The sequence below is a fragment of the Drosophila persimilis genome, unplaced genomic scaffold (assembly GCF_003286085.1).
Source record: "Drosophila persimilis strain 14011-0111.01,24,50 unplaced genomic scaffold, DperRS2 tig00000191-arrow-pilon, whole genome shotgun sequence".
In the NCBI taxonomy this organism is placed as follows: domain Eukaryota; kingdom Metazoa; phylum Arthropoda; class Insecta; order Diptera; family Drosophilidae; genus Drosophila; species Drosophila persimilis.
The window spans coordinates 13,949,235-13,970,537 of record NW_020825298.1 but is presented as its reverse complement, the minus strand read 5'-3'; the positions used below and the strand labels follow the sequence as shown (position 1 = coordinate 13,970,537).

Here is a 21,303-nt window from a genome sequence, read left to right as displayed (position 1 = left end):
TTTGTGTAAAGTTTAATTGCTTTCGGCCGGCCACAGCACGCAGACAATAGAACTGGGGGATAAGCACGGGGATATAGAGACGGAGAAAATTGTTTCCAACATTGTTACTTTACTTTCACTTGGCAAATGAGAATTTATGACTTTGTTTTCGAAGGCGAAGGCGGTGGCGGAGGTGGAGGCATAGGCTCCAGGGCGTTCGTGTCCGTCCGAATAGCCATAATTGAAGAAAATTAAGCCAGAAGCCAAACAGTGCCATTTTCAAATGAATGTTCAAGTCTCGAAATCAAAATGAATAAATTTCTTCCATTGAAGGGCCCAAAGAAGGGAACATAAGTACTCTGTAGTGCCTGGAACCAGGAAGACCAGATCTCAAAGAATGTTACCCCAAGCCCATTATAAGTTCATATGTACTCCCGTGCAGTATTTCAAATTGGGAGAGGGTATGAGAGGCCAGAAGGTGATGTTCCGATAGTTCGATGGAGTAATGGAGGAGCAGGAACTAAACATTTCCCTACCGTACACCTCTTTCAAACTTATCCTGTCAGAAATGTATTAATATATTCATACTTGATATTTATTCGAAGCATCAAAATTTCTACAAAATTGTACAGAACTCAATTACAGACACGCTCCAGTGCCCGCAGATAAAATGACCAGCTGCCCGGAAAGCAACGAGACCTTTTCGGCCTCCGTCACATATAATAGACGGTGCCCCGAGCATGAGAACGAGAACGAGAACGAGAACGATAACGAGTACACCACGATCATCTTCGCCGATCGCGTTTTGAGTGTCCTCGGCCACCTGTGCATGAACGAGCTCTACTCGGACGTGTCGTTCGTGGTGGAGGGTCAGCGAGTGCCGGCCCACTGCATGATTCTGGCTGCGCGCTGTGAATACTTCCGCGCCCTGCTCTACGGGCCCTTGGCCGAGTCAAAGGAACGCCCAATACCGCTGCCGCAGGTGCCGTTGGAGGCATTCAAGGTAATCCTCGGCTATCTTTATTCGGGCGAGCTAAGAATCCCGAAGATGAACCTGGATGCCAGCGTCAAAGTACTAAGTCTGGCCAATATGTATTGCTTAGCGGAAGTCGAGTCAGTCGTAACGAAACATATGATTCAGAATCTGAAGACCAGCAACGTTTTAATGGTCCTGGATGAATCACGCCGATACAATCTGAACGAATTGGCCAAAGAGTGCCTCAAGCTCGTGGACCGCAATTCGTCCGATTTGCTAAAACACTATTCATTCCGAGTGCTGTCGAAGGAGTCCCTTGAGGAAGTGCTGAGGCGGGACACCTTCGTTGCTCCCGAGGTGGATATCTTTGGAGCTGTGTATAAATGGAGTCTCCTCAATCCGGACGTGGACATAAATTCGGTCGTATCGCTCGTGCGCCTCCCGCTCATGACGGTCGAGCATCTGTTGCGTGTGGTGCGTCCCACTAGAATCGTCGAGCCGGAAAAACTACTCGACGCGATCGCTAGTGGGATCGCCCCGGTGAATCTGCCATACCGTGCCGTAGTGTGTCCAGGGGTGGATGTTACCGCCTCCGAAAAGCATACGTACCGGTGGACAATCAACTCCAATGAGCTGTCGATCGAGCTGAGTTGCTGGTATAAAATCAACACACTTCATATTCTGGGTACATACGATCATACAGTCAACGCGCTAAGTTGCGCCGCGGAGGTCTCTTGCGACAGGATTCACTGGGAACGAGTGGGAAATGGCAGATTTCAACTATCGCAGACGTGGCAGATCATCCGTTTCCCCGCACAGGCGGTTCGCTCCGTTCGGATCGTGCATCCAGAGACCGGACGCAAAGATTTGATAAACTATGTTATGCAGCTCAAAGCCATCCTAGAGGACACTGTGCCCGAAGACCCAGTTGGCCAGTGCTTGACAGTGGAGACTCCGGTGTAAGGATCTGTTTCCTGACGTTCTGACGACTACCTGACAGATGAAAAGGAAGTGCCCAAACTGCCAACTTGCGGGAGGAAGATGTGGGCTCCCCCAATTTCCTGAGCTGGGAAAGTCCTCGCTGATCAACTATATAAGCACTGAGTTCGTTGTAGAAAGGTCTCTTGGCGCCTATTAATTCATGGGTATACAACTGAAACTCAAATAAATTAACTTCCCGCCGACATATATGCAGATAAATATATGTCAAATTATTTGCCTGTCAAAGACTTTTATCAGTGGCGATACAATGGTGACCCTAGGGGTCAGCTCGCTGTCCTGATGGCAAGCAAAAGAACTTCCTCTATTTATTTATTAAAATTCCTATGAGAACAAAACACATGTTCATCATACATATTGTTGGCAGAAATATAATTTATCCAACTCATTTTTTGCCACACAAAATTGAAAAAAAAAATGTAGAGTGCATCGCAAAGTCGGTAAAACTGCCCAAACGTTCTGCCTTGTTTTTCACCCCGAGTTGAGGCTTTCACTCAGCCGCATTTTCCAAATGAAATTAATGAAAATGCGACTGAGCGACAGAGCGACGCGTCGGCCGCAAAAATGGCAACCGGAAAGCGCAAATTTTCACGCGTCTAACGACACACACATGCACACACGCGTGCGCGTGTGTCACTAGAGCTTCTGTGAGTGTGTGGGCACGTCTCTTTGTGTGAGTTTATTTTAGTTGCGGCTCGACATTTTGCTCAACTTTTTGCGTCCTCCCGGGTGACGCCGCCTTTTGTTTGGCCGCGTCAAGGCGGAAGCCGAGCTCAGGGGCATGCGAGAGCACGGAAAGCGAGAAAATGCTGAAACTATGCTGTAATTTTATTGTGTGGAAAATATTCCAGCCTGTCGCATTCAGACCGCACACACAGTCAAAGCGAGGCAGCCAGCATATGTACATACATGTACCGGGGAAGGGGGCTAGAAGAACCGCTTGACCTTTATGACTTTTGCATTTGAAATATTCGCAGTATCGCTGTGTTCTCGCACAACTGGAATTATGAAAATTAAATATAATTTGTATAATTGTAATTGGTTTATGAAATTCATGATGAATTCGAAAATCTTTCATAGAAATTGTATGGTTCTGACTTGTCTGATAGCATATAGATCATCTGAATAGTTTCTCATCACTCCACGAAGGGAACAATACCCTTCCTTTTTCCACCAAAGCTTTTTGAGACATATCCAATGCATTTTATACGTAATCCGGTCTCCAATAGGTTCTATCCGCCGTGGTGTACCACAGAAAAAGGTGATTTACAAATATTACAGACCCTAAATGAGTGTAAACGGTGTAACAGCAGTTTAAATTATATTCTTTAGCTCGGGCATTACTCAGAATTAAGTGAAACTCTAATAACCTTTCTAACTTTAGGAATTTCTGGTCTAAAAACATTTAAAATATATTGTAATTTATCACAACTAATCCTTTATCAAAGTTTTTTGTTTATTTGTAGAACTCCCATCTGTAAGCCAAGCAGAAATGTTGCATGCTAAAAAGTTCTTGTTGTGCTCATGGGACTTCCGTTTCCGGTTGGGGGCCAAAGACCGGCAAATTTAGGTTTGCGGTGAGTGACAAAAACTTCCCAGGCTCCTGCTCATATAATATCCTGCTTCAGCCAAACATCCGGCAGACTCGACTCCTTAAAGCCATTAACCGGATAATGTGCCAATCACAATGTTGCTGTGTTGCTGTGTTTCTGTGAGAGCCATAAAACTTTATAAAGCGTACGAAATGGTCGGAGGCGTTCATGCTTTAAACCATCTACTGCGTTTGTGGACTAATAAAAGTTTTTGGGTGGGAAATTTAGCGAAAAGTTATCAGCTGCTTAACTCTGTCTGGTCTGCTATGGTCTGGTCTGTATCAGGTCTGTATAGTTCCCCCACATTGACTTTCCACACAAGTGGCAGCACCGCCACAACAGCGGCCACAGACAGACAGAGACATTGGGCGTTGGGGTTGTCTAAATATTTCGTAAACCATATTTCGTTTGAACAATTTCTGTTGGGGCTTGGGCGTGTGACGGAATTATGAAGACTTTATGATATTTTCTTTCGGATTAATCCAAGTGAAAGATCTCAAAAGCTGCCAAAAGGTTGATGCGGATGCCTTTAGATGCTCAAATCGCGGGAAAATTCTTTGGCTTTTTCCCTTTTGGTCCCTTTTTTTGGTCTTGCAGTTGCAGCTGTTGCTTTAACATCTTTTTATGGCCCTTCAAAGTTTATTTCCAAGTGTACTCCCCACTTTTTCGTTTGGGACCAACTGTTGCCAGGGGAAGCAAAACAAAAAGTTTCAAAATACAAATATAATAAAATTGCTTTTCCTTGTGAAAACCTCGTCATCGGTTAACAGATCATATTTGAAAGAGGTTTCCTTATATTTCAAGAACACCATTTGGTTAAAAGTGTTCAAAAATGAATTCTTTCTTACCTTATCTTTTAGTTTGAAGAAATACCAGTTGTGTAATGAATCGAAGGACTTTCATTCAGAACTATGAGACATTTCTTCTCTTTTCTGAAATGTGGAAAATGATTGTTAAAATATATTATTCATCTAAATCAATATATATTCGCTTTGGTGGGGAAATAAATAACTGAAATTATATAAAATTTTGGGAGAATTTACATTTTAAGTCCTAAATGATACGCAGCCCAGGAAATCATATTATTTCGTGTGGCTTTTGGTTTGGTTTGAGTTTCCCGGAACATCCTAAAACACTGTATATATATTCTGGTTCTCGCACTTCAATTTCTTTGGCTACGATACCCATTCCCATTGACACTTGCGGGGGCATTCTGTCATTCACGTTTGCACATAAATCCACTGAGAAGTCTGCAAAACAAACAAAAAATATACATACGTTACCCATGGGGAGTGTCAAAGTCCTGGCCAAGACGACTGTCGGTTGTGAAAGCCCGTTGGGGCCTTTGGGGGCGATTGACTGTCCTCTCCTGACCTGTCTATGATTTTTGCTGTTTGTGTCTTTTCGTTTGAGATTTTTGGGCTCCGCCCGGCAATAATTTTTAAAGTTTTTAACTCATTTGGCAATTTAAGAAATATGCACTCTCAAAGTCTATTTTAATTATGCAACACTTGGTGGCATGCTGCAGAGTGTAAATGAGCAATGGAAAAATGTGTATAAAAATTATAGGAAATCCGGCAAGAAAAAAATCCCCAGCCTGATGTGCACTGGGCACTCGGCCAAGCACCATTTGTGGCCACAATTTGCTCTCAACTAATATATATTTCGCAGTATATAGTATCCTGCATATATCCTGCAACTCCAAATAAATGCCCGCCACGATTCTGCCATTTTTATATGTAATTTATTTATGCGCAGTCATTTCGCTCTCAGGGCAAAAATTATGCTGCAGCCATATGAATATTGAATGGAGCGACGGACAGAATGGTTTTTGCTAAAGTTTCGAGCTTCAAAATTTGTTGCTGAAACGCTCGGGGGAACAAAAAAGGAAAAAAAATATACCAAAAATTAAAGAAAAACGACAGACCGAAGGATTGAATGCTCTTCCTTAAAGATGAATGATTTCCCTTACGAAAAATATATTTAAATGTGGAGTATTTTTTTGTGTTCTTTGAGAGCTATACAAATTCTGATTCTTTTTATGTTTTTAGCTTTTGTAGTTTCGAAAATGTCATATTACCCTCTTTGGAAGGGTACAAAAAAGTTACACCAGCCACGGTCGACGGCCCAAAAAGTATTCTTCACAAATGTCCCAAACGAAAGTTTTCTGGCGGCGAGTCCTGATGCCTTCAAGAGTTACTGCTTTTAGTTAACAGTTCAATGGAACTGATTAATTCCCTCAAGACCCAAAACAAAATCTGCCAGTATCTGGGCGAGGGGTGAAAGGGTGTCCAAAAAGTGTTCTCTTTTTATAAGTATTTGACCTTTGGTTTAGGAAAAAACAGCCACAGCTTTGGGAAACATTCGTGACGATGTTCCACGCTACTCAACAGAAGTATAATTCTGTTAAAGTCTTCTGGGGTTTTTGTAACCATAAAGACCTGTTTCCTAAGCACTGAACTATCTATTCGTTCCTCATTTTGGTTCAACAATAAGACGGCAACAAAGGGATGAAATTCATGGCACAAATTTTGCAGAATGCTGCCTGCAATGTACCCAAGGCATCCATCGGTCAAGTGCTATTAAAGTGAGCAATATGGCCAAGGTTGACCTGAAATTGTGGCACGGTCCGGTCCGGTCCGGTCCGCAGCACGTGCCACCCCACTGCGACCTGACATGGCTTTCGTTTTGTGTCAACAATGGCATGCACCATGCAGTCGGTCGACGTCGACGGCCCCACAGTCTCCCCGGGTTTTATGAGCCACATGGCCTGTGGCTTATTGCGCTCGTCTCATTTCCAGCATTTTGTCAAACAAAACAGTTTGCCATTTTCCGCACGAAATTCAATAAAGAACTCGAAAATTCCCACAGCACTTTCTTTTCTATTTTCTATTTTGTATCTATTATTTATTTGTAAATATAAATATATATTTTTTTTAATTCGAAGGAGTCACAAGTTTTTGGGGTAAAAACTTTAGATCTTCAAAAGTTTTTGTGTTTATGGGACGAAAATTTATGATGTTTTAATTAAACAATTTTATGATTGTGTTTTTGTGGTACTCGTCTCGTATCTCTTTCTCTCTCTCCAGCAGAGAAAACTTGATGGCCAAAAAACTACAAGTGAGTTTCTTGTGCTCGTTCGTCCAACTTTCGTGTAAATATTTGCAATTAAAATAAGTGACTCTCCCCAAAGTTCTCTGAGCGGGAAAATGGAAAAAGTTGTAGCCAGATATTCAGGGGATAATCTTTGGGAGTTGGTCTTTGCGGTTCAAACGGACATTAGATGTGGAACTGAAGTACTGCCATTCGATTGGAATTGAAAACCTGACCAAGACATTGAATTTCCCTGTTTATTTTCCACTTTCCCTCTACAAGAACGTGCTCTCTAACTCTCCAGCTCTTCTCGATGGCAATTTGAAATTCCATTATTCCCGAGAAAACAAAAACAAAAACCCAAAACGCTAGTCAAAAATGCAAGCACGTGCTTTGTTTGCTGAATGCCAGAAAAGAACTTTAAGTAATTAAATAATGCAAGCACAAAAATACTAAAGATAATAGAGGGAAAGGCCTGACGTTGGCCTAGAAAAATCCAGAAAAATCCAGAAAAATGTCACGCGACCGCAAAAGCGTGAGCATGAGCATGAGCATGAGCATTCTTTCAGCATAATTTATGAGGCAGCGGAAAGGGCGGAAGGGCCCCGGGACTCGGGCCGTAATCAACAAACAAGCAGAATACTTGTACGCACAAGTCGACACGTTGGGGAATATCAAAAAAGGAGGCAAACGGCAGAACGGAGCGCCGCGACATAAATCTACTTTGCATATGAAGATGAATATGCCCGGGCGATTTGAGTTATGTGCCGCGCGTTACGCATCCGCCATGTTGTCAGACAGATTGCCACAAAGTGGAAAACTCCTCCAAACTCTAATTCCGCGCTTTAAAGTCCATCGACTTGAATAGAAAACACTCGCAAGTTGTTTTCTCCTTTTTTTTGTACGAACGCGAGATGCATCGGGCGCACATGGCGTATGCTTTATTCATTCGCTTCATCCCCGGCTAAAGCTCAAACATCAAAGACCAGGGCAAGGCATAGGAAATTTATAGAATACAAAACTCAAGTATTTTTCAATGATTTGAGTTTAAGGAAACAAAAACCCGTTTCATATCTCTCTCTCCATCTCGCAAAAAAAAGGGTAAAATTTCAGGAAGGGTTAATAAAAAAATATCTTCAAAGTATCTTTCGTGTGCGGTGCTCGTCCCTTGGGGGCCTTCTTATGGGGAAATCATTTTCATTTGCCAGCTTTTTTCGGGTCTATGCATAAGTGTAAAGGGTGCGATGTTTATCTTAAGTAGAAAGAGACGAGTTCTTGGAAATATATATTTTTAGAGCGCATTCAAAGTTCGACTTTATCTTGTCCAAAATATTCCAAAAATTCTCTTGTTCCATTCAGGATATTTACATATGAATGAACTGTGCCAGAGAACAGAACACATCAATAAAGTAATTTCATATTAATTTTCTCCGGTTGGCGTGGAAATATTTTGTGTGACCCTCTTCAAGGGACTTGTCTTGCCCTCATTTTTATTTGATTTACTCGGGAATTTGTTTGCCTTAATTATTACACATTTTTGTTGGTTCCAAGAGGAATTCAATTTGAGACGTGCGATGGGTGTTTTTTGCAGATTTTTGTTGAGTAAATGTTAGATGTGGCAACCAGTTGAAAAGATTGATTTTTTGCATAATTTTATAGATTTTACAAGAGCTTCCTTTTCATCTCTTCAGAGAGGACTCTATTTTCTAGTTCTAAAATATCTTCCATGTATATTCTGCCTGCCAAAGACACATTTTGCCACTGGATTTTCCCCTCTAATAACCTTTCAGTAGCCAGAAATCCTGGCAATTCCAATGTGCATTGATAGCTCTATTCATTTCAATGCAGAGAGCTTCATATGCACACACGCTGTTCTTTTTTATCCTCGAGGCAAAAATGGAGAGAAATAATATTCAAGAAAAAAAAAATAGCAGACCAGAGACATTGGAGCGGAGCTCCAGCTGCAGTTTGCCACAAAATCCCATAAATCTCTTTTTCTTTATTTTTGCTCAATTTTTTTTCCGAAGCCAACATTTCTCTTTCAGCTTTTTGTTTCAGTTTTCGTTTATCGACTTGTTTTTCAATCTGTTAAATCGCATAAACACGGCTGAGAGAGTGCTGCATGTAGAACTGGTAAGAGAGGGGCATATGGGTGTTGGTGTCTGTGTGGCATGCCATTGTTTTATCCGCGCCACAGCCCCGCCACTCACGTCTCGGTCTCGGTCTGGTCTCCGGACTCTGTGCCACCTGTCTCGTCAGCTATGCATCGCTGCAGTTGTTCACCTCGACGTGTGGCATTATTAACGCTCCACCATGCCACAACACAAAAAGAACTGAAACAATAACCTACAATGAGAACAAGAAATAAAAGCGCAGCTTGAGGGCTCGAAGCTTCAGATACCCTAAAATTTAGTCGAGACATTACTAAAGCTGTATCTTTTGTTTGTATTCTTTTTAGGAACCACAAAAAAGGAATTTTTATCGACAACTATATTATATAGTGATCCCATTTTAATCAAATTTCTTAGAAATATTTCAAAAACATCTATAACTATAAAAGGTTTCAGAAAAATTTCAAACTATGGCAATCAGCTTTTGGCTTTATAATCATTTTTTTCGAATTATACTTTCCTCTTCAGCTATTGCTATAATATCTGCTATGTGGGGAAAAAGAATATTCTGTTATGAGAGTTTTTTTAAATTGTTATGATATTTTTTTACTGAAATATTTATTAAAAGACTAATAGGAAAAGTCATTGAAAAGAGTTTGCGGAATTTTCCTAGTACTTTTCTGGGTTTTTTTAGTAGTTTTTATACTGAAAGGTCTTCGGAGGTATTATTTCTTGTATTTTATTTGAATATTAATCAGCACATATCTAGCCCTCTATATAGTCTCTGTGGTGCCGAACATCTCGTCGTATGGCCAGGGTAAACGCACACAAACAACCACCATTTGTATTGGTGCCATTGGGGCTGGCGGTTGGGGGTTAACCAAATTAAAGTCGCCTCTTGTTGAATTCTCGCTTTTTCACAGTTTGTGCAACATTTCTCCGATAGTTTGTTGTTTTTTTAAATTAAGTTGTCAAGGTGGTAATCACTGCCGCACGACTGACACCACCAGCAGCGGCAGCATTGCGCGGAAATGAAATTATCTGACAGTTGTTTTCCCCTCTTCATGTTGTTGGTGTTGTTGCAGTTGGTGTCACTGTAGCGCTTCTGTCAGCGCAACCATAATTAAAAAGAAAGAATGAAACAAAGGAAAAATAAAAGGACAAAAGGGACAGCCGAGACGTGTAAACTATGGAATGACGTCCTTTGGGTCGTCCTGTAAGGGTTGCATGTTTGCATGTGTACTGGGGAAATCAGTGGCGAGAGAAGAAGAATGCCCATGCCCCTTGTGGCATCGAATGGCGGAATCACTTTACATTGTATAGCATACGAGTATATATGTTATCATTTGCGTGGATATTACTATTAGGTATTAATAATAATCTACATAAAAATATCTTATTCTTCAATAAGTTATGAATAATTTTCAGATTATCTCCGTTCGCTAGAACTACAGACATATTTATTCCCTTAATAGCCCATAAATTCCTCCAAGAAACCAAAGCCCCCCTCCACATTCCCTGGCGTTTATGATTAAATAGTTTATAGGCTTTTAATTTCCCCATTAACCAATCCTGCGGAATGTCAAGGCCAGTATTGAGCCCTGCCTTGAGTCCTTAAATTCCCATTAAAGCTTGATCCCTGGCGGGAGTCAAAGGGTAAGAGGCGACAATTCCAACAAACTTAATCACAAAAATAGCACCCTTTCGACTGTCGTCCCATGTGTCCCTGAACGCCGTCACAGCTCCCCGCCCCGCCTCCCCCCAGACGGAATGAATGAATGAAAACATCAAAGTCCCCTAAGCCGCTTAGCTAACCCCAAATCCCATCTGCGTGTGCGGGACCATGTGACCGGTTCCGAGAGTTCTGGTCCAACTTTTAAAAAACCAAAAAAAAAAAACATAGTTTCGCAACGAATCCACGTTGCCTGCCTGCCCTGCCGGTCCAAGGTATATGCCACACGGCCACGTGAATTTTGCGCTCTTCAGCGGAAAGTTATTTATATCAAGGACAGGGTTAGAGGCTGTGTGGAATATTCAGGATATTTTTGAATACCTCAATCCAACACGGTTATGCAATTGCAGGGGAACGTAATCCACCTTTGATTGCATTGCTTCAAAATAAACAAAAATCAATGGTTTCTTTGGAAGAGCCAACAACAATTACCAATTATACACGTTATACGTCTTTAGAAGGAAGGGTAATGGCATATGTCCTTTGAAATGCTAATGCTTGAATAGTTTAAAGTTAACCATTAATATTTATATATGACTCCTACAAATTGAATATATTAGGTAAAATAAAATCAAATAAAAAATAAATTATTCCCAAAGCAGCTCAAATTGTATCTATCGTTAAATCGATAGGCAGATAAAAATACTCGATTAATGAACATATTTACAAATACAATTTATCTTCAGCATAATCGTTGAAGCGAAGCTTTTTGATTGTGCAAAAAAGTTGGATACAAAATAAAAAAAATAAAACAATACAAAAAGACATTTAGCATTGAAAAATACTTTTGACTAGAGGGAACACATCAGGCGCTTAGAGAGTGTCCTCGGACGGGACTTCCAGGTTGAGGCAGTTTATCCAGAAACGGTCAATGGTGTTGTACAAATGGGGCAGCGCATTACCAATGCTGTGGTTCTCATCGGTATAGGTCTTTCGGAGAGTTTTCGAAATCACATATATTTTGAAAAGAAACAACAAATGTAGGACCACGTACCTGCTCTTCGAACTGAATATCTGCTCGTTGGAGCAATTTGGCCAGCAACAGGGAATGCTGGTAGTGTACGTTATCGTCTCCCGATCCATGAATCAATAGGAAGTCATGGGTATTGAAGTTTTCCAAGTTCTGGAAGGCACTGCTCTCATTATATCTGTTATTCACATCCGTTGGCAGACCCATATAACGCTCCGTATATATTGTATCTGCAAGGAAATCAAATTAGAACATGTTTTAATCTGATAAGAGGATCTACAAACCGTAATACAACCAGGAGGTTACTGGCGCCACCGACACACCGCACTGGAAGATGCGTTTGTCATCCTTTTCAATAGTTTTAGCCGTCATATAACCGCCATACGACCATCCCCAAATGCCACAACGTTCGGCATCCACATAGGGTAGATTCCGTTGCATCCACTCGGTGACATACAGCTGATCCTCCACCTCGTGATCCCCCAGATCGTTGTTGACCGAAAAGAGCAGATCTTTGCCCTTGTTGCCCGTACCCCTGCCATCGATGTACGCATAGATGGTATTCCTGGCGGTGGTCACAAATGCCTCGTAGCCCACCAAAAATCCATTGGTGACACGCACAGAATTCGGACCCTGATAGACCACCACAATCAGTGGATACTTCTTTGACTCATCAAAGTGGGGGGGCAGCGCGAGCTTGGCGTATCCAATGCTGCCATCTGCCAGGGTCACATTCAAGAATTTATAGCTCGGACGCTGTTTCTCCGCCAGCTTGGCGCGATACGCGGTATTCAGTTCCCAGTCGGTTACCAGCGTGTTTTTGGTTGCCTCAAAGATGCGGGTATACGAGGGATTGGGGCCGCTGCAGGAGAGTGTGTAGTAGGCGAAGGACTTGCTGAAGGTAGCGCTGGCCGAGAGACATTCCTGGCCATCCACATCTATCTGATTGCAGCTCAGACAATCGTCGTTGCTGTAGACATGATAAACCGAGGGATCACTCGCCTTTGTGGCCTGGTAGTATCTAAAATAGAGATAAAACAGAGGTTATATATATCTCAGGCTTTTTATTGCCACTTCTACTCACAATTTATCATTCACTTCATCGTATCCGTAGACGTTGAGGACCGTAAAGTTTCCTCTCGATTGCCAGCTGTTGACCCCCGTCTCCAGATTCAAATTCCACACCTGATACCAATTGCCGATGTAGTAGGCGAAGATGCAGCTCTGTCCACTGCCCAGGCACTTGGGTGTGCTAATGTCCACCCATCCTTGAGGCTCCTCCAGACGTGTCACCTCCACGCAGACACCCAAATGGCTGCAGCTCTGAATGGAGGACAGGTTCTGGCGACGGTTCATCCAGGTGATGAGCAAATGCGTGTTGTTGGACCACACAACATTCTGCAGAATGTGATCGCTGCTCACAACATCAATGGGGGCCACAATACGTTGCATTGTGGGATCATTGTCGGTGACATCGTACACCCGAAGGCTCACAACGGGGTTCTTGGTGCCAGTCTTTGGGTACTTGAGATGCTCCTCCTGCGGATACTGATAGAAGGTGGTGTCCCCGTCTCCGTAAAGGAAATAATTGAAGGTCTCCACTTCGGTGTCGTTGAAGAAGCCAACGGCCAGCTTTGTGCCGTCCGGGGACCACCAAATGGCGCTACCGCTGCTCAAAACCTCCTCCTCGTACACCCAGTCGGGCACACCATTGTACACGATCCCATCCACGCCGTCGTCCGTGATGCCAATCTCCAGGTTCTCATTGAAATGAATGTACACATTATTCAGGTAGACATACGCCAGGCGATCCCTCAGCGGGGACCATCCACAGTACTGCAGTTTCTCGCCCTTATGGATCTGAACGGATGTATTCGTCTCGATATCATACACATCGTACTGGGCGATATACGAATGCCGGAACTTCTCTGTGAGATTGTGCCGAATGAGGATCTTGGTGTTGTCAGTCGAGAGCGTGAATGTGGCGCCCACATAATTGTTCTGAAATTCTATGAATTAGTTCTTTGTCTGGCGATAAGGTGGTACGATTTTGACATTACCAGAAATGAGGAATTCTGAAATATCACATCCGTTTTGGTGGCAGCATTAAATTTATGAATGGATCTGTCGTTGGCAGTGTAATAGAATTCTTCATCTGAAACATAAAGCAGGAAATGCGACTATTAGAATCTATACAAATCTTTTAAATGACACATTAAGATTCATAGAGAAATCTATTTTGTCTGTTTTTTGTTTTTAAACTATCAAAGTGGTTGGCCTTTGATTGGTTTGCCCATTGCCAAAAGGCAAAAACCTCAAACAAATCGTAGAAAAAACCTCAAACGTAAAGACCGTAAAAGCCATGCCAAATTTCAATTACTGCTGTGGATAAAAATCAAAGCATGTGCTAGTAGATTTATTTGACATTTGATCCATTTGGTTTGGTGCCAGAAAAAGAAATAAACAAATACAAACTTTTTTGGAATTTTTTCAGGGCTATACTTAAGTGAAATATCAACTAAAAATAAAAAAGGGGAACTTTTTACACGTATTATTGATGCACAAACCCTAATTTATGGTAAAAGCACTACATAGAAAACCGGGAACCCGACAACATCGCTCTCTAATCAAAAATCAAGTGTTATCAGTGCCAGTTAATCTCTTTGTGGAAATGCCCGTTTGTTTTTTTGATGCAATCAGCTCATGATCATTCATGAAATTCCCAAAATAGACTTCACAGCCCCACACCTGACATCCATATTGACTTTCTATGATGAGATTTGGATCTCCCAACTCCATCCAATGCCTCTTCCAGCTGCCAGGCAGAGCGTGCAATGGAATTCATTGGCGGAACAAAAGTTTCGACAGTCTGATCATTACGATGAGATGTGTACTTCCACGAGGCATAAAGAGAATTACACAATATACAACGATTGAAACCAGTTTGAAATTTGTACTTGAATTGTTTGGAACAAGTCTAGGTAAAAGCTTTTTAAGAACCCTACCCAGAACTTTACGTCAGAACTCCATGAAAAAATAGCAGAAAGAGAGAAGTAAGAGCAGTAAGAGTACGGGTTTTATCTCGATAGCAGCCATTATAGTAAACCGCAGAACCGTGCGATAAGAAGAGGAATACGTGTATCAGCACATACATATGTAGCTTAGGCGACTAACTAGTGATCGTAATTCATCGAAGATTAGATTGTAGTCTCAAAATACAATGCCTATAATGTAATATAGGACTCTTGAGGAGTGTGCAGAAAGCTCGGCAACAATGGAACCCAAGGTTATACAATGATCAGGGCCTGAGTGAAAGTAATGCCAATAGGGAAATGACCCAACTCTACATGAATAGACTACATAATTGCGTTTTTGTTGATAAGAAAGGCAACAGCAGCAGCCGCCGCCGGCCGCCCGCTGGGGCATTGTCACTGATTGTGCACACTCTGGTGAAAATTCCCCCCTGGGGAATTCTCAGGATGATACAAAAACAAGCAAACAGATAAACAGCACACTTCTGGGTCATCGAACACTAACCTGTTATCCAGGTTCCATTGAAACCAAGGAGACCCGCAGTGCCGGATAGGGCCTCCGTTAGGTCCCAGATAGTTTGATTCGCGCTGCTCTCCTCCCTCCTGTTGATCACAGCGCCCTGCGAGACGGACAGGCAGAGCAGCAGCAGCAGAACGACCCCCGTTAGTTGCAATTTCACGTGCATTTTCGTTATTTTCCCCACTTGTTACACGCAAAATCAAGTGCGACTAATTCCCCCCTCTCAACGCGCAACAGCTAACATACACCGCACACGGCCAAAAGGCAAGTGAATCGGAATCAGAAATCAATTTAAATCGACAATTAGCGCACGGCAATAAAATAATGACAGGGAGAGGGAGAGTGAGAAGATAACTGTAAGCCGCTCATTCAGCTTGCCGCTCGCCCTGCCAGATCGGAGAATTTAGGCATTTAATTATAATTTGAATTTAATCGTTTTGACTCAAATTTTCATGGAAGTGATTATTAATATTATTTTAATATTAATATTATGATTATTAACATATTACACATTTAAAATATTTTTCCCACCATTATGCAGCTGGCTGGCAACTCTGTGATCTCTCGATTGCTCTTGATCGATAATCGATTAAGAGTAGGCGCGCGCCTAGGAGTTTTTTTAAATATTTATGCATTTACCTGTTTTCCATTTGCCATTAAAATTCTTCAAGGGCACCTTTTGGAGCGCTTCTTTAAGTTTCCAGGGGCTCTTTGTTCTCTGTGGTACAGCGGCGGAAACTGGATAAATATCAACAATCCACAACAAAAGCAGCACAAACACATTTTTTTCCACCCGCATCTTTCGTCACGGTCGTTAAAAAGGGTTGTTTAATTCTTGGCTTCCCGAAAGCAACTGATTTTAAGGGGAGATTTCGCTTATACTAGTGATAAAAATATTTAAATGAAATGCGCGGAAGAGCTGCCACCCTGGCGGCTAAACTCTAAGATGTGGCAGCACCCACACAATGTATTTGCAACGAATAAATAAATACCCTTTTGCTTACTGTGTATATTTTTATTACTTTTATTCTTAATCTTAACACTTTTGCTTGTTTGCATATATTTTAAATGTGTAGGGTATTAAATTGTATTAAATTAAATTGTTGGACACCAAATCGACTTTAAAAAATTTCAAAAATTTGACAAATATTAATGCGTCGCGATCCTGAAAACTACAAACTTTGATTTGCTTAAAAATATCCGAAAATTCTGCTCACTGCTGTGGCTGCCCGGAATCTGGTTGCGCATGGTGGTGCATCTGCTGGGTCGGCTGAGGTCGGGCCTCCCACTGCATGAAGCGGTTGAGGATCAGGGTCTGATTCTCCAGTACCTTGGGGAAGAAGGTCTGCATCAAGTCCAGCTTCCGTTCCTCCAGCTCCAAACGTTGACGGGATATCTTTGTCTGTTCGGCGATCAGCTGGGTATTCCGACGCACCTCCTCCATGTACAGGGCCTCCAGGGAGTCGGCCGCTAGGGTATTCGACGATCCAAAGGGACGACCGCGTCTCCGCGGTGCCGGTGCGGGCGAGCTCATCCCGACTGTTCCTCCATTGGCATTGGTGGCCACACTGATCGTGTTGTTGCTGCTGTTGATGTACGCCACGGCGGTGATCGGCTGATGATTGATGGTCGCGGCGGTTCCATTGCTGCTGCTGTTTGTGTAGACACTTGGCTGCGGTTGCTGCTGCTGCTGCGGCTGTGATCCTGGCTGTTGGATCTGCTGCTGTTGCTCTGTGGGCAGCTGCAATGGTTGCTGCTGCTGCTGAAATTGTTGCCCGTATCCGGGTTGAAATTGTGGCTGCTGCTGTTGCTGTTGGAGTTGCTGCTGTTGTATCTGCTGTGGCGTCTGCAGCTCGAGCAATTGAGCTGGCTCGGCTGGCGAATACTGTTGGAGTGGCTCCTGGAAGGGTATCGAACGATACTCGTCGTCCTCGTACTCCTGCTTCACCGCCTCATCGTACTGATCCGTAAATAGTTCCGTATTGAAGCTCATCCCACCGCCGCCGCTGTTGTTGTTGTTGTGGCTGCTGCTGTTGTTGCTGTTGCTGCTGTTGTTGTAGAAGCTGGTGGCCGCCGTCGCCTCTGTGGTGAGATTGAGACCTTGCTGCTGCGGCTGGGGAGTCATATTCTCCCTGGGCGGAGTCATATCGCGATTGTTAAGCAGTGCACCCGGGGGCAAGGGTTCGGCATCCTTCGGCCTGTGTAGGTTCTTCAGTATTCGATTGATAATGTCGTACTTCTTCCAGCGATTGGGATAACTGGTGGGATCCGACAGCAGCTGCTTCTTCACCGATCTAGCCCATACAGAGATAGCGGGCATTGAAATAATATGAAAAGTGTGTTCCCTCGATTCACGGACTCACCTGAACTTGGCCCTCGTCTGGTTAACCTTCATCTGTATCTCCTCGGGCTTCACATCCACCCCGAAACGTTCGCGCAACTCCTCCGCCCACTGAGCAAAGAATATCGTATTCTTGCCATTCCGCGTCAGACGCCAGTTGTCGCGGCCCCAGATCTCGTAGAGACGCTCCTCCTCGCTAGGCGTCCAGTAGCGACGTGCCTTCTCCTTGGCCTTGCCCTCCAGCATATCCTGACCCCCGCACATGTTCAGATCCGACGCCTCGGCGTTGTTCGTCCCGCTGCCGGATGCGCTGCCGCCACCACCGCCGTAGTCCATAGGCACCGCTGCAGGCTTAGTGCGTTGTTAGTTTGATGCAGTGTGTCCCACGTTCCCGATTCCGTGTTCGCACGGAAAATTACACAATACTTTGATGCATTCGGAATACTGTGAGGAAGCCAAAAAGATTTTTTGCAAAAAAAATCAACAACAGTGCTGATACATAGAACAAGGTTGCCGTATCTTCGTTAAAATACTGTTGGCGCTGCCACTTCCTCAGCAGCAAAGCAGTAAAATACATTTAATTTCAATAAAATGCAGTTTACTAGTGCAAACAAAATCATCAATCATTTTAAACAGATATATCATGATTCTTTCAAATATATTTTTACCACTTTGTTATATTATTACACTTTCTCACTAACGCGTTGCGTTGGTATTTTTCCCAATGTTTTCGGTATATTCTTTTTGGCATTTCCACGCCGACATCTTTTGGTCCTCAGTCACGTACAAAAATGTTTGGATAAATTGCACACAAATTTAAAAAAAAAAATGAGCGGTGGAAAGCATATGCGGTTGCGCTACTATACCTCCATGGAGGAGGTCACCATGGTGCGGGTGTGGCGTGAGTTTCTCGACCTGATACCCTCGTACAGCGAGAATCTGCCCATCTTTCGGGACATTTCACACAGCATGCAGCAATGCGGCATTCGGCTGAACAAACAAGAGGTTCGCCGTCGCATCAATAGCTATCGCAATAAGTATTTGTAGGTATAACACCCACTGCCACTGCAGATTCCACTAACATCTCTGTTGCCTTTTGCAGAACGGAACGGAGTCGCGTGGAGGGCGATCCGGAGTACACACCGGAATGGCGTCTGTACCAGATTGTAGACTGCCTTTTCAATCCAGAGCGACCCTCGGTGGACATTCACCTGGTACAGAATGTGCTCGAGTCGGCGGCCATGCAGGTGCGCAGCGAGCATCCGGATCTGCCGAACATACCTAGCTCAATGTCCAGGGCACCTTATGTGAAGTTCAATCGCGATCCGGACGGCTGTGCCTTCCTGGAGGGCCCATCACCAACACCGCCGCAACAGACCCAGAATTTTCCCGAAATGCTGCACTTTTCTCAGAATCCAGTCAAGACTGAACCCAAGCCGCTTGAGGCGGACGAAGCCGACAGTCCAACTTACGCAGAGAGTGCCATACGACGGACACCCTTGATGCCCGCCAATTATCAGCTCCAGCTACCCGTGGAGGAGCGCATGGAGATGGGGGCGAATGGTCAGATGGAGTACGTTGGAAAGAAAAAGCGCGGACGGCGCAGCATTTTGCCGCGCGTGGGACAGATCTCGCTGGCCCAATTGGAGGCCTTGCGCATGCAGAACGGAGAGCTGGAGCGGCAGAATGAGAACAGCCAGATGGAGTTGGAGTTCAAGGAGCGGCAATACAACGAGCTAGAGCAGACCCTCGACCTCTGGATGCACCAGCAAGAGATGTTTTTGCTCCACTTTGAGCGCCTGGGCTTCAAAACCGCGGAGGACTAGCCTCCCCTTTCAAACCCCTCTTCGTTGATCTATTGAATAGTTAGCTTTAATTGTGGGAAAAAAAACTCCAGCTCATACGATGTACAAACCACCTTATAGGCTATAGCGAACCGAAGATACATTTACGGTCTAATTTTTTGGATCAGTTTATTTGTCATTTAAGAACTAGTCAAAATGAATTGACAGCTAAACTACTTATAGAAGAGATTTCTGGAACTTTTAGTTTAATTTTCAGTTCAATAACTAATACTTAAGCTCTAAACAATTTGCAGGAAGCAAAATACATATGTTTTAAGTTCATTTTTGATTCGCTTGAAATTTAAGCAATGAAGAAGTTGGAAAATGAGAAATTACTATTTAATTTTTGGAGATATTTTTCTGAATGAATATGTACATATATAAAACTTTTCGATCCCCGATTATTATATATATTTCAAAATCAATATTTTCAAAGGGTTTATTTCCGATCAGATCGAATCTTTATCTAGTATTACGTTGACTTTGCAGATAATTCTATCAATGAAAGTGTTCTATAGAGTGAAGTGTGTGCTAGTAATCTATTAGTTTAGATAATTATCTATATATTCACAGGCTTTTATTTTTGATCAGATCTATCTTTATATCCAAGGCTATAGGAAATGGAAATCTCTTAAAATCGTATTGCCGCTGCTACATTCTACATGTATAATTTTGTTACACCATAACTACACTACATCCATTAGACGTCCCTCAAAGAAGTTCAAATTATGGCAATAAAATGCGTTTTTCAGCCTTTGATATAATAAATTTTTAAAAAAATATTCTTGCTTTTCTTGTGCTCGACTATTCCCTAAAGTTACAGTGTAGTGTAAAGTGCCCCTAAAATTACTATTTTACAGAATACATGGCTTTAACTGAGGCCTGCACTAGAGCCATCTATCGGCCTCCTCCTCTTGGACCACCGCCCACGAAATTTTAAGGATTTTTAAAGCAACACCTGTCTGCCACCCTTAAGTGGTTGCCCCTCACCCTCCACCCTTGTGTCTGTGGGTCAGCGTGAAAGTGAATTTCCTGTGGGCGGATATTTTTTCTTTCTTTTACGGTAAAATTAATTGCCTTCTGATAACAGACCGTTAGAAAGTCCCATCTGGCTTTAATTGAAAGTACTTTCGTTTCCGGAAGACCATGCTGTTTAGAAAATTGGATTTCAATTGTTTTTGGTATAAAAAGTGCGCCAAAAAATAAATAAAATTGTATAATAAATCTGAAATCTGTGAAAACAACCTAAGCCTTTCAGATCTTGCTAATCCTATTGGATGTTGCATTTCTATCTCTCTATTTAAATGAAGCCGCCCCCCCATTCGGTGGCAATAAAGAGATACTCTATCTACCCCATTCGGTGGCATCAGAGCGGAAAAGATTGAAATGTTAAGTTGAAAAAAAGTTTTGCTTAACGAGGCAATGATTGATTGATTGACTGTTGCCGGACACAGCACTGGTGAGGGGGAAAAGGCGGCACCAATGCTAATCATATATCAGCATGAAAGTGGCGTGAGGACATGGACATGGATAAAAAAAGATAAAGAGAAGGCAGAACGCCTGGCAATTATGTCCAATTAGAGATTGTGGCATCTTTGGCCATTTGAGAGATGCTCTAATTGATAGTTTTGCGCCTCTAAGACAAATATCTTGGCAACACGACACTTTAGAGCGGGGCAAAAGAGCAAGATCAGCAGAACAGGAAATATTTGAATGTATGGAAAGCGACCAAGATGGCAAATGGCACTAGGCTGTGGGCTGGAGGGACTAGGACAACAAAAGACGCTCTCTGGCGGCAGAATATCAACAGGTGCTAAATATCAGAGAAATTCCTACGTTTTAGAACAAGTTACAGGCTATATTTAGTACCAATCACTCTTCTACCACACTCTTCTGTCCACAGATTCCAGTCGTAAGGTGGTAGCTCTGGTATTCCCCTTGTATTCCATTAAAAGTATCTTATACCCAATTTACCTTCTCGTGTTTTCGCACCATGTAACGATGAGCGTAACGTTCTCGTCAAGTGGTGCAACAAATATATATTATGAATTATGTCCCTCAAAATGAGGCCTTTTGTTGTTTGCACCTAATATCCTTATACCATGCAGTCGGAA

General features: G+C 42.9%; 4 protein-coding genes across 4 annotated transcripts in view; 1 reads left to right on the top strand and 3 right to left on the bottom strand.

Moving 5' to 3' along the window:
• LOC6588793 (trissin receptor) overlaps positions 1-4,432 on the bottom strand; it is a 68,427-nt gene extending 63,995 nt beyond the window's left edge. Inside the window, exon 1 of the mRNA XM_026988399.1 lies at positions 4,395-4,432. The gene's annotated coding sequence lies outside the window, so the exon portion shown is untranslated. The remainder of the gene's footprint in view (positions 1-4,394) is intronic.
• Positions 4,433-11,132: 6,700 nt separating this feature from the next.
• LOC6589290 (venom dipeptidyl peptidase 4) lies at positions 11,133-15,256 on the bottom strand. Its single transcript, XM_026988761.1, has 6 exons — positions 14,990-15,256; positions 13,513-13,607; positions 12,537-13,453; positions 11,737-12,473; positions 11,477-11,682; positions 11,133-11,412 (listed from the first exon to the last, which is right to left on the bottom strand). Exons 1-6 carry the CDS (start codon positions 15,168-15,170, stop codon positions 11,296-11,298), a joined length of 2,253 nt encoding a protein of 750 aa, XP_026844562.1. The 5' UTR covers positions 15,171-15,256; the 3' UTR covers positions 11,133-11,295.
• Positions 15,257-16,044: 788 nt separating this feature from the next.
• Positions 16,045-17,789, bottom strand: LOC6589291 (myb-like protein AA). The gene is made up of 3 exons (XM_026989207.1): positions 17,368-17,789; positions 16,765-17,298; positions 16,045-16,680 (listed from the first exon to the last, which is right to left on the bottom strand). Exons 1-3 carry the CDS (start codon positions 17,679-17,681, stop codon positions 16,218-16,220), a joined length of 1,311 nt encoding a protein of 436 aa, XP_026845008.1. The 5' UTR covers positions 17,682-17,789; the 3' UTR covers positions 16,045-16,217.
• A 374-nt stretch (positions 17,790-18,163) lies between these two features.
• On the top strand, positions 18,164-19,447 carry LOC113565846. Its single transcript, XM_026989205.1, has 2 exons — positions 18,164-18,388; positions 18,448-19,447. The coding sequence occupies exons 1-2, from the start codon at positions 18,174-18,176 to the stop codon at positions 19,169-19,171; spliced, it is 939 nt and encodes a 312-aa protein (XP_026845006.1). The 5' UTR covers positions 18,164-18,173; the 3' UTR covers positions 19,172-19,447.
• The last annotated feature ends 1,856 nt before the right edge of the window (positions 19,448-21,303 follow it).